Consider the following 15265-nt stretch of genomic DNA (forward strand, 5'->3'; position numbering starts at 1 on the left):
TCCTCTCTAGCAAAGAAAGAAAAAAAGGAGAGCTTGTGTGACTCAGTATGTGGCTTCTACTAACCTAAAGAGACTTGAGCTGTTTACACATGTTCAGATGAGCTGGGAGAATTCTCCTGGGTTAGTTTTCCCGGCAGAAAAAGTTAACTGGAAACAACTGCTCAGACATTTGCATGGCAAACTGCAGTGCAGCTAGGGGGTTCCTGCACACACATCTCAGCCTGTTCTCCAGGCTTTTAGTCGCCCTGGTGAGCAGTGGGGCTGATGGAGCCCCTCTGCCAATCAGTGATGGTGTGTGTGTGTTGGGGGGAGGGTAGAACGGCAAGGTTAAAGGAGCTGCCATGCAGTGTACTTCCCATGTAAATTCCGGTGGTCCCTAAGGATAACTTTAGAGTGTGGGGAAAACTGGCTTCCTTCATGGACAAGTTGTCCCTTGATTTCTTTAAAGCATTAGTAATGTTTGTCTAGACCTTTTTACAAGTGTCCTTAGGTGCACTGTTCACAGTGTCTTGTTCAGTAACTTGTGCCATAGTGATGGAAAACGCATCCTATCTTCAGGGCTCCAGCTTTCCTTGCGAGGTACGGAATACTGTGGAGGACTTTCCATTTGGTGGAACAGAGCTGCATAACCCTAAGACTGATGAGGTCCTGCATATTTTAAATAATTCAAGGGCAATCCTGAACCTGTGCCAAAATAGAAATTCAAGCAGCCATCATAGTTAAACTACTAACTTTCTTCTCAACCTCTTCAACCTTGTAAGAAACTGAAGAAAGCACCCAGAAAGCTGCAGCTCTTTATAGGAGAAAGCAGCGATCACAAACATCAACTCATTAAGGTAATAAGCCCTCACAAACTTCAACTCATTAAGGTAATAAGCAGAAGTTTTTTGATTGGACTTCCTGGAAGACCTGATCTTCACCAGCCAGCTAGTGGAAAATATTTTGAATTATCTTGCCTATGTTCCAGACTTTCGGGTCTGACTAAACATCCATAAGTCAAATCTCATCACAATTTGGAAACGAGCTTATAGGTGCCATTACAGTCATCCTATCTAATGGGTTCCAGAGTTGGACTATTTTCATTGGACACGTAGAAGCCAAACTGATGGCAAGTATTAAGACTTGACTGCCCTTTCTGGTGTGCACTTACATGATGTTGTTATAGCTGTATCCCAGTTTCAGGCGAGGCTGAAGTCATTAATCACCTTGTGAAGAAGTTCCAGAGTAAGTTACCCCAGTCTAGCTTCTATTTACCTTGAGATAGAAGCAGACCCTCAATTTAATTTGCTCATCAGCTATTTGCATCAGCTCATCTGGAGTGGTATTGTGTTCAATATCAGAAGAGCTTCAGACCAAAGAAGATTACAAAAATGAATCTTTTTCTAAGAGACATTAATCTGTTCTCTTTTCTCCAAAAGTTAATGTTCTTTGGTGTAGACTTTCTAACTGTTGGCTCATCTTAAATTCAGCTCCGCTTTACCTATGAGTATCGTTACCATATAAAGTCTACTGCTGGATTTCTCAATTTAGGAAAGTATCTGAAAAATATCATCTTTAGTTTGTTTGACTTCTGATGAGTGGCTTTAGAGAGGTTCATCTCCTTCTTTAAGCCTTCCCTATATAGCCATTTTATCTGATCCGTACTTGCTGCCTTTTATTCCAAAACATCACTAACTCCTACAATTCAGCTTTTTGCCTGTCTGAGGGGAGCCAGTGAAGCCAAAGACATTCAAGATTTTCTCCTCATTGTATACACCTGTTAACTTTCTTATAATAGATAATACCTAGATCACGGTCACATCTTTTTCCCTTTTAGTTCAGTTTCTGCAGCTTTCCCTGCATGTTCTCCACAGAGAAGGCAAAGAGGAAAGCTGCTATTCCAAAGCAGTCCCACTGTTGTTAACCATTTTAGTAATCCCCAGGAGGGAAACCTTTACTAACTTTTTTGGAAAACTCATTAAGAATTCTTATTTAGCCCTGTTTTATCTCCCAACCTTATATCACCACCTCCCTGGCAGAATTTTTTATTGAATTTTGTCTTTCTATATAAAACCGCTTAATACCCCAGGGTATCTAAATGATTTCTGAGGTGTTTGTGAACTAGCATTGGACTTGTATCATGCCATCAATTATAATATCTGAATCTTACTTGGGCCACTGGCTATTTTGTAAAAAAATAAACCTTTAAACCAGGCTTGAGTTATACTTTGTGTGGAAATCTTATCTTCTGTTCTAGAGTTATATCTATTGCAGTAAAGCTGTATACGTAGTATTTGAGGACATGAAAATATTTTAAAATTCAGTAGCTGGTGAAAGTCAAAACCTGGGAAATGAACTCTCATGGATTAATGTATAATAAAAATTAATTTTAAAGAATACTGTGTATGTTTCAACAGATGTCTAGTGAAATTGTGGCAGTAAACTGATTTAAGCACAAATTGTGACATGCATTTTGTTGTCAACAGACTTCAAGATACCAATTGCCCCTGATTTAATCTACCATAAAAACAATGAAAATATTTCTAGGTTTGAGATTGAGAGATTACAACCCTCTTTCATCCAGATTGCTTTCTGTAATAATCTACATCATAAAATTGAGTCTCATGTTGATTTTTATATTGCAGATAAAACTGGTGGAGAAAAATGTTACTTGATTTGCAGCAATAGAATTTAGTGTTTAATGATGTAGGTAGTATAAGAATGATTCTATCTATTTGACATCAGAAATTTAGCTCCCAAGATTAATTTTGGGGACCCAATGCTTGCAGCCTGGAGCATGATGGGGACAAAGTTAAAATATATGGATACATGAATATATATTTTATGGATATAAAATATGCATTTATGTGCTTTAACTTACAAGTTCTCAGGGCATGCTGTTCTGAGGTTATTTTGATCACTTTTAAAAGGTGAAACGTCTCAAATGAGCAGTTTGCAGTGGATTTTAAGTTGCTGCTGTTAATGCAATAGAATTAATAATTTGAACCAGTTCTATCCAAAGAAAAGGTTTTTAATGGATATCTGGGAAAAGGAGTACTATGCAACTTTTTCTGTTCAGTTATCTCACTGTCAGTGCTGTTGGTTTTTATATAATGCTCTTTGGTTCTCTATTTACTGGAAACAAAAATAGAATATAGAGTTGTAGTTAGTTCCATATACACAAACCACATCTTGAATTTCACGGGGTTTCGCATCCTTTCAGGACTTTGTTTTATTTTTCCTACTTTTTTCCCCCCTGAACTAAAGCAGTTTCTTAAAGATATATTCCAGTTGAGTAATTTTTCACATTTTTTGTAAGTTTGGTAAAATATTTTTAGCTTGAAAAAGAAAAAAATTTTAACAAATCTTTCTAAAGTTTTGGATAATACAACTAGTTGCCTTAACAGTACTCTAAATTGTTGTGTCACCTCCCACAGCCATTTTCTTCTAATTCTGATGGTTTAAGAATGATAAAATTGTTAATACTGTTGGTTCAGCATGCTAACTTCTGATTAGGGAAGTGTTCTAGATGCAAAAGCCTAATGGGTTGCTACTCACTGGATGCGCCTACACGTGCATTTCATCTGGAAGCAGTTTACTGTTAAGAAAACGCTCCCAGCCAGGTATCTACACATGCAGGGTTTCAGGAGCAGATTTGCTGCTCGTGGCAAATTTGCTCCCACCCACACTGGGCCTGCACCAGCCCTCTGCAGCAGGCAAGGGGAGCTCTAGGCTCCCCTTGGGTACTAGTGTAGGGGCTGGCGAGGGGACCAGACCAAGAGACAGCTGTCTGCTGGTGGGGGATGCCACATTGCTCCCTGTTGCCAGAGGGCTGCCTGCTGGTGGGGCGGGGACAATGTCCCTCTGTCCTGCAGCAGGGAGCTCTTGGCCCCAGTTCCCTGATTGGGGGTAGGGAACTAGGAATGAGCTGCAGGGGAGGGGCAGGTCACAGCCCTGTGCCCTGATTGACTGGTGGGGCAGCTAGCAGGGAACCCCCAGCTGGGCAGGGATTCCCTGCTAGCTGCCCGACCTGTGCAGCTCTTTCTAAGCCCTGCGCCTCAATCGCCTGATTGGGGCATGAGGCCAGAGAGCCTGTTCCCTGCACAGCTCTAAGGGGAACAGACTGCAGAACATGTTCCCCACCCAGCTCCATGATCATGGAGGTGGGCAGGGAACAGGCTCCCCACCCCCTCCAGCAGGGCGCTCCCAGCCCCTGGTCCCCAGTTGGAGAACGGGGGCTGGGAGATTCTCATCTCCCAGCCTGAGTCCCATGGTTGCAGGGCCCAGGCTGGGAGATCCTGATCTCCCAGCACCAGCTCCATGGTCATGGGGCCAGCGCTGGGAGATAAGGTTCTCCCAGCCTGGGCCCTGCAACTGTGAGGCTCAGGCTGGGAGAGAAGGATCTCCCAGTGTTGGCCCCACAACTGCAGAGCTGGTGCTGGGAGAGAAAGATCTCCCAGTGCCAGCCTCCTGACCATGTAGCAGGTGCTGGGAGATAAGGATCTCCCAGCCCTGTAATCACATAGCAGGGGCTGGGAGCTCCCTGCTACTGGCATAGGGGGACATTGCCCCCACACTGCAGCAGCAGGCAGGGAGCAATTTCCTGCCCCCTGCTGCCAGGTTGACTGGGAACACGTTTGCCTGCATTGGGTCTACATGTTCACTACGCAGTTATTAATCTTGGGTTAATTTGCTACTTACATTTGCACGTAGCAAATTTGCTCATAGTTAGAGCCAATTACTGCCCAGTAAGTGTCTGCACATGTAGATGTGGACACTTGCTGTACAGTAATTAGCTCTCCTGAGCTGTAAGTTTTTCATGTAGACATACCCACTGTGCTGAAGATGGGAAAAGTATAGGGTTGGAAATGGGGGTATAGGTTTTAACCATGTTGGTCTAAGGACATAGGTAGACAAGGTTCTTTGGGTAAATCTGATATCTTTTATTAGACCAACTAAAATAGTTGGAAAAATTCTTTGCAAGCTTTCAGGTATATATACCCTTCATCAGGCTGACAAAGTCTCTACTCTTTAGTTCCAGTTTCAGGCTGGTTTCATTATCTTAAAATACTATTTCTCTCTCTCTCAGCAGAGATAATCTTTCTGATATTAATATTTTCTGGTTTGTTGATGCTTCATTACATACTTATTCATTTCTTCTGGCAGAACCAGCAGTGTGTTCCTTAGTGCCATTTCAGATAGTAATGTTTCAGCATTTCCATTGAAATTTCTGTAGCAAGTGAATGTTACAATGTGCAGTTTTTGAATATGTTATCGTACGACAAGTGTCTGCAATTTACAGCCTGTGAGTCAGGTCCAACCCATAGAGCCATTTGATCCTGCCTGCAGTCTTACTGCTTCAGCAGCTGGATTTGAACCAGATTAGGCCAGAGGCAGGCAGACATGTGGCGGACAGATGCTAGGATCCAACTGCCAGTGCCACTTTCCACACAGCAGCACGTGGAGAGTCTCTGCATCCAGCACTTTTCCCCACAATAGCAGGGGGTTTAGGCAGCAGTGACTTTTCTGTGTTGCCAGGGGACAAGTACTTGCCATGGACACTCTCTCCGTGCTACTGCAGGTTGAAAAACGGCAGTGGTGGGCACTTTCCCTGTGCAGCCACTGGGAAAAGTGGTGGTGGCAGTGGGGTCCCAGCTCTGTCTCATCACTCACTGTCCCGCCTCTGGCCCAAACTGGATCAGTCTGACCTGCAGCCTAATAAGGTTGTCACCCCGGTCTACAGTGCTGGGGCAGCAACACTAAGCACATTAATGAAGTGGAACCATTTGATATTTGGAAGTAACCATTTTGAAAATATTCCTAGGTTTGCTTTCATGTTTCTTGCTCTTCATCCCAAGCAGAAGTGTTAGTGGAAGAGCACATTGTTGTACCAAAGGAAATAGTCTTTTATTAGACCAAATCATGATCGTTCACACATCACATAGTGAATGTGTTTGTTGCTTTTTATAAACTAAAAAATAAAATAATTTAAGAGAGAATTTTGCATATCTGCAAAGTTCAGTAAAGCAAATTAAATGTCTTTCAGTTCCTGGTGGTCATCATACTAAAAATACAGATTTAACACTTAAAATTTAGTATGCTAGGCTGCTTAATAGAATTATTGATGTTTGCTAAGTAACAGCAAATGTAAGGGCCTTCCTAATTGGCTTCCTGTTAGAGTTGTATTCAGTGGCATGGAGTCAAGATATGTTCTTAATCAACTTAGTTTATAGTCCTTGAACAAAAGGTCTCAACAAAAGAGTGTGTAGATATTCCCTGCTGTCCAGCAATTTCCGATTTGCCTGTCCCATAGAGCTGCTTTCTAAGAAATTTGACTGTCAAGATTAAAGCAGAAAGCAAGTCCTACTTCTTGCTTTCTGTAGTTGCTCCAAAGAAACTGCCTCTGAAAACCAGCAGAGCAGCATTTTCCAAGATTAAAAATGTACCTATATGTCAGGATTCATTCCACAAGGAAAATGTATTATTTAATGATTCTGGCATAACCACACCGTAGAGTGTTTTCAGTGGTATAATATGTTGATATGGGTAGTGGTGAAAATTTTAAGTTATCACATTAACATTTTCTAGATGTACTTATCAGTGGTAGTAATAGATAAATGGTTTTAATGGTTTTATATTTAAGAACCAAAATGTACATGTAATTAAGATTATTACATGCATGAGGGCTGAGTTAAACTTGTGTGTACAACCTTAAGTTTGAAAGTGTCTAGTTCTTGTGTATTTTACTGTGCAAATGTAGTATTTTAAAGTAACGTTTCGCTAGTTGAAGGTGGTGAAATACTTGTTGGTATTATGATTTATTATGCCTAACTCTACATTTAATGCAGCAGAAACGTAGTTAAGATTAATTTAATAACTTGGCCCAGCTGAACTGTTGTACCACAAGGGTTGTACCTTAACTTTGTAAGCATCTGATGAAGTAGCCTGGGTGGAAGATCAGATGAGCTCAAGTAATGAAAACATTAGTGTATAACTTTTAGCATCTGGAAAGTCTCAACCACAATCCTACAAAAACATCCAGGCAAGCGAATCCCAGAGCAGAGCCCCCATTGACTTCATTAGAACTCCATGGGATTGAGCAAGATTTTACAGGGATCATAATGGAATTAGAGCTGTAGTCCTTGGCAGTCTATTTTTAGATTCAGAACTTTATATATACATGTGCTGTGGTTGCATCCATGTTGGAAGCCAGGGTTAAAGATAGAAATGAAATGCATCATATTTCTATCTAAAAATGTCTATTCAAAGGAGTTCAAGATAATTAGGAAGACATCAATGTAGCATGAAAATGTAGTAGCTGTTTTGGTACTGCTGATGCAAGTCTTGGGTATAGTCTGATATAATTCATCAGAAAACTGACTGCTCAGCAGTCACAGCTGTCTCATACTATTGCAGGATTTTTCAGATCTGAACAGATGGATTCCTCTGTCTGAAAAATGCCATAAAAAGTTAAAGCAGGTAGAGTTTCTAGAATTGGGCTAGGTCTTTTTTATTTTCTTGATGGCAGGCTAGTTATTATACAGGTATAGCTAAAATAATCTTGAACTTGTGTGATAGAAGAAAAGAAAGATTTAAAAGGCGCAGATTAAGATTAGGTTTTACCTAATTAAACCCAGTTAAGATTAGGCTTTACCTTGAATGATATCTTTCCAAAATTTTCTTTCTTCCTCACTTTGTTGTAATGTTTGGGGCTACAGAAAAATGGAAGAAAAGGCCTAGCAGGACAGAGAATTATTTACCTGTAACATCACCTTCAGCCATTGTTCTGTAGCAGCATTCGGGGATGGCTGTTGTGGACTTGGCAGATATCAAAAGACCGCATATCCAGATGTTGCTGTTCATCGTGCAGGTGTCAGAATAGTTCATCAGAGTTCTGGCCTGCAATATAAAATATACTAGTGCTTCTGATTGTTGTCACTTCTTTCCCTCTGTGTAAATGCATAGAATCAGTGATTGAATTTGTATAGTAGCATTTATACATTATAAAATAATGTACATCCCTGAGCCTTAAAATGTCCTTTTTTTAGTGTGAAACTAATGAAAAATAATGCAGTGCATTAATTTTTCCACAATTCAGACTGATGAGTTAAACCATACTGCTATCAGTTTCATCTGTCACTTTCTGATTTTCATAACTGTCACAATACTGTTGCTTGGGTTGCCAACAAGAAAACTTGAGGAAACTGCCTGTGGATTTATAGATCCTATATTTGGGGCATAAGTTGCTTGTCACTTTACAACCTTTCTTACAAGTAAAATAAAAGCTGATAGAAAAGAAACTAAGATGCACAAACAGCATATACTTTTATTTTTATGCATGTACTGTATGTGCTGCTAGAATATAAATAGTGACAGATTAAGTATTTTAACTGGAAAAGGAAAAATAATTAAGGTAATTGGTATTTTATTGAAATTTTGTTAGGTTGTAGCACTTGGGATTCTGTATTTACTTTGGTGCATTATAGAATATTTGTTCCATGCTATACAGAATGTTTAAAGTTCATTAAGATGGCAAGAGATAAGCCACAAATATGGACTATCGTACAGACCCTAGAGATTTTGTTAATCTGACCTAGATGTTCTTTTTGTTGATTGAGACCTACTTGTATATGAAAACACTTCTCAATTTCAAAATGAAACACAAGAGTATCCATTGTATAACTCAGCTGCCCTTGTAGTGACAGATACAGCCATCATTTCTGAACAGGAAAGGATTTACTATATAAAGTTTTCAGCTTTGGAACCGTTTAGATCATTGGCATTTGGATAAGCAATGATATTGGAAGTTGTAAGTGAATGCAGCATTTGTGTTTTGCCATGTCACAAAGAGGATTGACCACAGATGGCAGTAACATACTTTTTTTTCTTTTTAATTTTCAAGAGCCTGTTGCATAAGACTTTAATACTTGTTGTTTTAGGTTTCAGTGTATTTTATACACTGTTTTGTAGACGTTTAAATTTAAAAAAAAAAAAAAGAACAAGCACATATAAACATGAATAATTGTGCCCATTATAGTTTTGATGGACACACAGTACCTTATTTCATGTACATTTTGAAGTTATATGCACTTAAACCTGCTCTAGAGATTATTGTTGCTGGGTAGAGTAAACTACCTTCCATTTAACACATATGGAGTGTTTGCATAGGGAGTCAGTGTGAAGAAGCTAGAATGCTATATAGTCTCACCCTAGGCTATTATACAATAACTTCTGCTATAGACAGGCTGCAAAGCAAATCTTTACTCGCCTGTATTGGGAAGGAATCTTCTAGACAACCAGAGATAATATCAGCATGTTCAGTCAATGCTCACTATGAGAGAGCTTAGCACTGGTAAAAGATCAAAGAATACCCCAAAACTGTTGACCAGTTGCATGTGCATATATGTTCAAGCAAAGGGGGATTGCACTATGGCTTGCTAGGTCTTCAAAAAGCTTTCATCAGCCTTCCCAGCATCACTTCTACCATGCTCCAGTTCAGCTTCAGCTGCTTGTTCACCTCTGACCTCATCTCATGCAAGCACTGGGCCTTCTTGATGTTGGTAATGGGATTGTGTGTAATGAAGGATAGGTAGCGGTATGTGTAATCTGCATACTGCAGGCCCATGAGTCAATGTTGTCTGACCTTTTCATTTCGTAGAGGTTAGGGAGGGAGAGAGAATTGATCTCTGCAGGACTCCAGAAGTGTGAGGGCTTTAGTGTTGGAGGTGGAATTTCCTGTCAGTGCTTGATGGGTACATTACTCAAGGAGGAACTCAGACCATTTTAGCATATTACTCTAGACCTCTGCAACCTCTTTCTCAGATGAGACAGGTAGTGGGGAGTTTTGTGTGCTGCAAACAAGGAGATCATTCCTCAGTGCCAATAAAATGGTTTCAGTGTTGTGTCCTGGTCTGAATCCAAATTATGCCAGGTCTGAGATATTTGAATTCAACAAGCTATCAGTTTCCAGTGGAATGAGAAATTTCAAATTGATTGATGCCTGGCCAGAACAGATATAGGTTTATGACATTTTGTAACATAACTAGTTAAATTTGTTTCAAGGTAACGAGATTTGAAAAATCATTGCTGCAAAAGAGAATTATTAGTATTGTTTACCTTCAAAGGTGACTTAGGACCCCTCTATGCGTGCTGATAAAGGTGCAGTGGAATCTAATGTGCAATCTACATGCGTGGCAGGAGGCATGATTGTGGGATTGTGCATTAGATTGTGTTGCGCCCTATCGCAGGTACCGGGTAAGGCTGGTATCATAATTACGAGCTCCCCCTGCACTGGTTCCGCATTCCACAGCTAACAGACCTCCACAGGGCTCACAGTGGAGGCAGCGTTCCCAGCATTGCCCCAGCTATGAGCTCCACAGCTGCCACCACTGCGCACCTTGTCAGCGACAGGACTGGCAGTAGGTGGTACAGCCCATGGTTGGAAGCCCTTCAGTTGATGGGGTTCCCAGCCACAGAAGAGCACTTGGTTACATGTTCAATTAATGGCATAATTAGAACAAGCTACAAAGTTGTTCCCCATTTTTTGTGGATTTTTTTCCCCCTGTAATAAGACAAGGAATAAGTTATAAAGTTATTTTACAAAAATGTGAAATAACTGTGTAGCTTATTGATTGTTTTATTATGCCATTAATTGGTTGACTGTGTAGCTGGGTCATAACTTAAGGAATAAGTGTGTGGTTAATCACTCCTTAAGTGTAACGTGTAGAGGGGGCCTCAGTCTCATAGTTGCCCCAGTCACACTTCCCTTGTGTTCACGGGAGCAGCATAGGCAGCACACAGGGTTGTACCCCTCGCTGCTGCCCCCGCCTGCAGGGGAAGTGTGGCCAGGGTAGCGGGGAGCTTGGAGTGGCAGGCAGCTATCTGTGCCTCCCGCTGTGCCCTGTTGCACTGGGTCCCATATGCTGCTCTGCAGAAATGGCGGCAAGGGCAGCACAGCAGGAGGCAACAGGTACCAGCGATGCTTCCCTGGAGCCCAGGGCTGGATCTGGGGCTGGGAGGCGGCAGCTGTTTGTAGCCTCCCCACTGCAGCTGGCCCAGGTTCTGGGTAGCTGCTGATAGCCACGGAGCCCGGGCTGATTGCAACAGGGCTTCTATCCTCCCAGCTGGCTGCTGGGAGCAGCCCAGGCTCCATGGCCATCAGCAGCTACCCAGAACCTGGGCTGGCTGCAACCGGGAGGCTGCAAACAGCTGCTGCCTCCTGGGCCCTGGCTCTGGGAAGGCAGCAGTGCTGGCACTGTACCTGTTGGGGGCCAGGAGGCAGCAACTGTGTGTAGCCTCGTGGCTGCATCTGGCCCAAGCTCTGGGATAGCTGCTGCCAGGTATCCCAGGCTGCTTGAACCCACCTGCCACCTGCTGGGAGCAGCCCAGGCTCCCAGCTGACAGCAACTACCCAGAGCTGGGGCCGGCTGCAGCCAGGAGGCTGCAAACAGCTGCTGCCTTCCTGCTCCGGCCCTGGTCCCAACGCGTGCTGAGGAAAATGGCCTCGCGTGCTATGCTCAGCACGCTGCGTGCGGGGGATACCGACCCCTGCCCTAACTAGTTGCATGCAGGGTGTTGCATTCCTTCTTAGACAGCAGGTGGAGCTGCTCTGCTCCATTTGTCTTTTAAAGTTGCCTCCACCTTTTTTCCTGGGACGTTCTGGTAGGTGTGTGTTTTTACAGAAGGCAAAAAACGCCATGGATTTTTATGGATAGGCTTTTTTTTTTTTTTTCATGGAGTGTCCATAAATTTTACAGACAATTGGCTATCCTGTGATAGCTTAGTTTGAGGACCTGTTCTACTTTGCGGTACTTTCAGATTCCATGTAATCTAGCATTCTTTAAGATGCTGTAAATTTAAGAATTTTTGCTACAGTATGTTATATTGCTGTAATCAGGTGATTGCTATTTTAGTGCATCTTCCTGCCCTGCTGGGAAATGCTGTTGAATTTTTATAGTTCTTAAGCTCTCTCAGCAGGGTAATTGGGTAAAATAGTGCCTGTTCCTGTTATTGTAGCAAAAGTTCAGAGGACCAAAGATGAAGTTCATATTTTAGGTTAAGAATGAAGGAAATGCAGACAGAGTGGAGTTCTCTGAAAAATAGCACAGTAGCTGTTGACTGAAGGAATAAACTGCCAGTTAATGGGGTCCTATTTCCTTGGCACACATCGGGAAGAGATTTTGGGCCAAATCAACAGACACTGTCTTGGCGATAACTTGAGAAAAACGGAATTAGACTACTAGGAAAACAGCAAAAAGGCCCAATGTAGGAAAGAATTGTTGACAATAATGAAGTTTTAAATCAAACTGTATTTTCAGCATTTTAAGGACTTGAGAGAGGGAATTACAGATATTTTCCTGAAGATGCTTTAAAATAATGTAGTGGAATTTGTGCCACAAAGTACCTGGGACCCTAATATCTTATTTGCAGCCTATAATAATGATGATGCATATTTGTTATGAGCTTATTTATTGTTGATAATCTTGGAGTTGGGAGTGGGAATTAGAGGAATGGCTTGAGGTACTAATGGCTGGCCATGGTGTAGGATCATAGAACATAGATGTTCCAGCTGAGAAGTATTGAGGTAACCTTTTAGTTCTTAAGGAATTGCTACAGAAGGTGAACTTTTTGTGAAGAAGGCTATGTGGGAACATATAGCATACTTCAGAAGAGGCAATTGTGGTGTACATAGTCCAAAGTGTAATTTTTTTTTATAAGCAAAAGGAGAGGGAGCAGCTCAATGCCATGTTTGTGAAGATCAGGCAATTGTCAGAATGCTGTTTGACTATGTAGTCCTTTCCTGATCTATAGCTGTCTCTGTAGATTCATATTGCGACTGTTTAAAAATGATGGCAGGGTAATGCTATATTATCTACTCAGAGCTTTCAATTGCTTTATCTTTTTAATTACTAACCTTGTTTCTTCAAACATATCAGAAGCACTTGAACTAAATGCATGGCAATGTTGAAACCTTTTAGGCAAACATTTTTATGCAATACATGAAAGTTTTAAAGAAAAGAAAGGGAAATTGAAGCATTTTTTAAATTGTTTCATTTTTTAGTATTGTATACTCAAATGGCTTGGTTGATTTCAGTATGCCTGAAGTTTTCAAAAAAATCACTTACAGTGAGAGAACACACACAGTAATTTTTGTCCCCAAAGTGAACGTTTAGAATGAGATATATTGCTACTCTTTGCATAGAATGTTTTATATCTTTACAAGTTAAGTTGCTTTGGGTAAACATGGTTTTCTCATAATTATGAATTAAGTTGGTAGGTTTAGAATCATGGGAACTTAGTCTTGTTTGAGTAATAAAAAACTACTATAGGACTTTATTATATCAACATGCCATTACATTTATGTGTTAGGAAAGTTCTAACTTAGCTAAATGAATTGACCTTTATGTGGAAATATTTTACAGACCCCAGGCATGACAATTTACGATGGAAAACTGCAGTGGTTTCTGAAGAGATGCGTTTCAAAAAATCAGGTGCATTTCTTACGTTGTTTCCTCTCTGTTTAATATTTTAGGACTGCTGTGCTGAGTGTTACTTTATGATATCACATTTTTATATCAATAGTAATAAACCAAACCAGTACTTTTTATGTAGTAATGGTCACTTACATGCATATAAAGGGAAAATACATAATCAAAATATTTTAAACTTTTCAAACTGAATGTCATATACAAACACTAGTTGCATATGTGATGGTGCATGTAAATAAAATAGACTGAGCTTTAATTTTATAAATAATTTTTATATTCTTTACCTTGTTTGCTCTCAAAGGTAACAGCTCTGGAATCTCTTGTGGAAATTACTCAAAGCCTTGACTGTGATAGAGATGAGATGTACTACAACCTCCTAAAATTGTACGGTAAGTTGTTACAGTCTTTTCTTTTCCTCTTACAAATGGTTGTTCTTGTGGCAGCTTTGTAAGGATTTTTAAAACATTGTTATAGCTATTGCAGAGCCTTGAAAAATCTTAACTGTCAAGGACAGTAATTTCCTGAATTTACCTTCTTTTTTAATTTTCCATGAAAACTATATTTATCAAAAGAGCTATACTCTGTGTTGCTATCTTTTGTGTAAATTTGAAAACTTGCTTGTTCCAATTTCATGGAGCCAATTATTTTGAATACAAAAGAATATGAGAGTCTATAAAGAAAATACTAGTATTTTTTCCTCTTATGCTTTCTGATTCTACATTAGTTGTCTAAAGTTGTACATAGCAGTTGCCAAAGTTCAAGCTTGTTGGCTTTTAAAAGATTCACTTTATTTCATTTTATGAATAAAGTCAGACCCTTGAAAATGATTTAAGTTTTATTATGATCCAAAATTTTCCTTATAAGTTTCTTTTAGTTGTGCCAATGATATTATGATTTTGGATAAAATTTTGTTATGGAGGGACAGAAGGTTTGTTTAAAATATAGACTTGTATATGTTTGGATTTAAAACTACATAGAGCTATTTTCTGTAGCAGATACTGGGTTCATGTTGGGTTCATATAACAAAGCATTGATATAAACGAGCCATAAATCTCCTTTTAGTCCTCATACAGTTCCAATGTGTAGAATCCATTCCACTCCCAGAAGACTTAGGTGGTCATTGGCCCTATAAATGGGTTGGGGAGATCAAATAAAAAAACTTATCTATTGTAACTTAGATCTAACTTGTAGGGCTGTTCCATAGATGTCTGCTGATATGTTACAGCCATGATCCAAAACAGCAAGTGTACTAGCAGCAGTGTTTACTGGCTCCTTTTGTCCATGCAATTACTTGCTTATTTCACCTTGCTGGTGAACTCCTGGGAGTTGACCAGAGGAGTACTTTTGTGCCTTTTGCATAAGTGCAGGTGGGACAGCCAGTCTACTTTCAGAACACCTTCACAGTAGCTATGTTAGACTTAAGTGCTACAAAATGTTGTGTGTTGTCTGTTCATCCTATTTTCACCCAGTTCGATTGAACTAACCCCTTTTATGTTTTAAAATTAAATAAGGAAGTGAAAACCCCTGTTCCTGTCTTTAACAGTGTTTTTACATATGCTGTCGGGGTGGGGTGGAGGGGCTTTAATTAGAGTGTCTCTTGGAGCTACTCTAAAGCTCCGAGACTGTCTCATGTATCAGCATCCCCATGCTTCAAAATGGTGGCAGGGGCACTTTATCTTAAGCTCTTTGAACAAGCTTTAAAGTCTCCCCGCTGCCATTTTGAAGCATGGGAATGCTGATACATGAGACACAGAGGCTGGCTGGAGCATGGTAATTACCATGCTCCAGAAGACTCAGTT

The 15265-nt window shown here is 40.5% G+C and overlaps 1 protein-coding gene across 3 annotated transcripts in view; it reads left to right on the top strand.

The window, feature by feature from the left end:
• Positions 1–15265, top strand: part of LRPPRC (leucine rich pentatricopeptide repeat containing) — a 201053-nt gene that overhangs the window by 120940 nt on the left and 64848 nt on the right. For all 3 annotated transcript variants that reach the window (XM_019516356.1, XM_019516358.1, XM_019516357.1), the window contains exons 26-27: positions 13401–13469; positions 13768–13855. In XM_019516356.1, coding sequence (XP_019371901.1) covers positions 13401–13469; positions 13768–13855 — 157 coding nt within the window. The remainder of the gene's footprint in view (positions 1–13400; positions 13470–13767; positions 13856–15265) is intronic.

This window comes from Gavialis gangeticus, unplaced genomic scaffold, assembly GCF_001723915.1.
Source record: "Gavialis gangeticus isolate Ggan-Ray unplaced genomic scaffold, GavGan_comp1, whole genome shotgun sequence".
NCBI classification, from domain to species: Eukaryota; Metazoa; Chordata; order Crocodylia; family Gavialidae; genus Gavialis; species Gavialis gangeticus.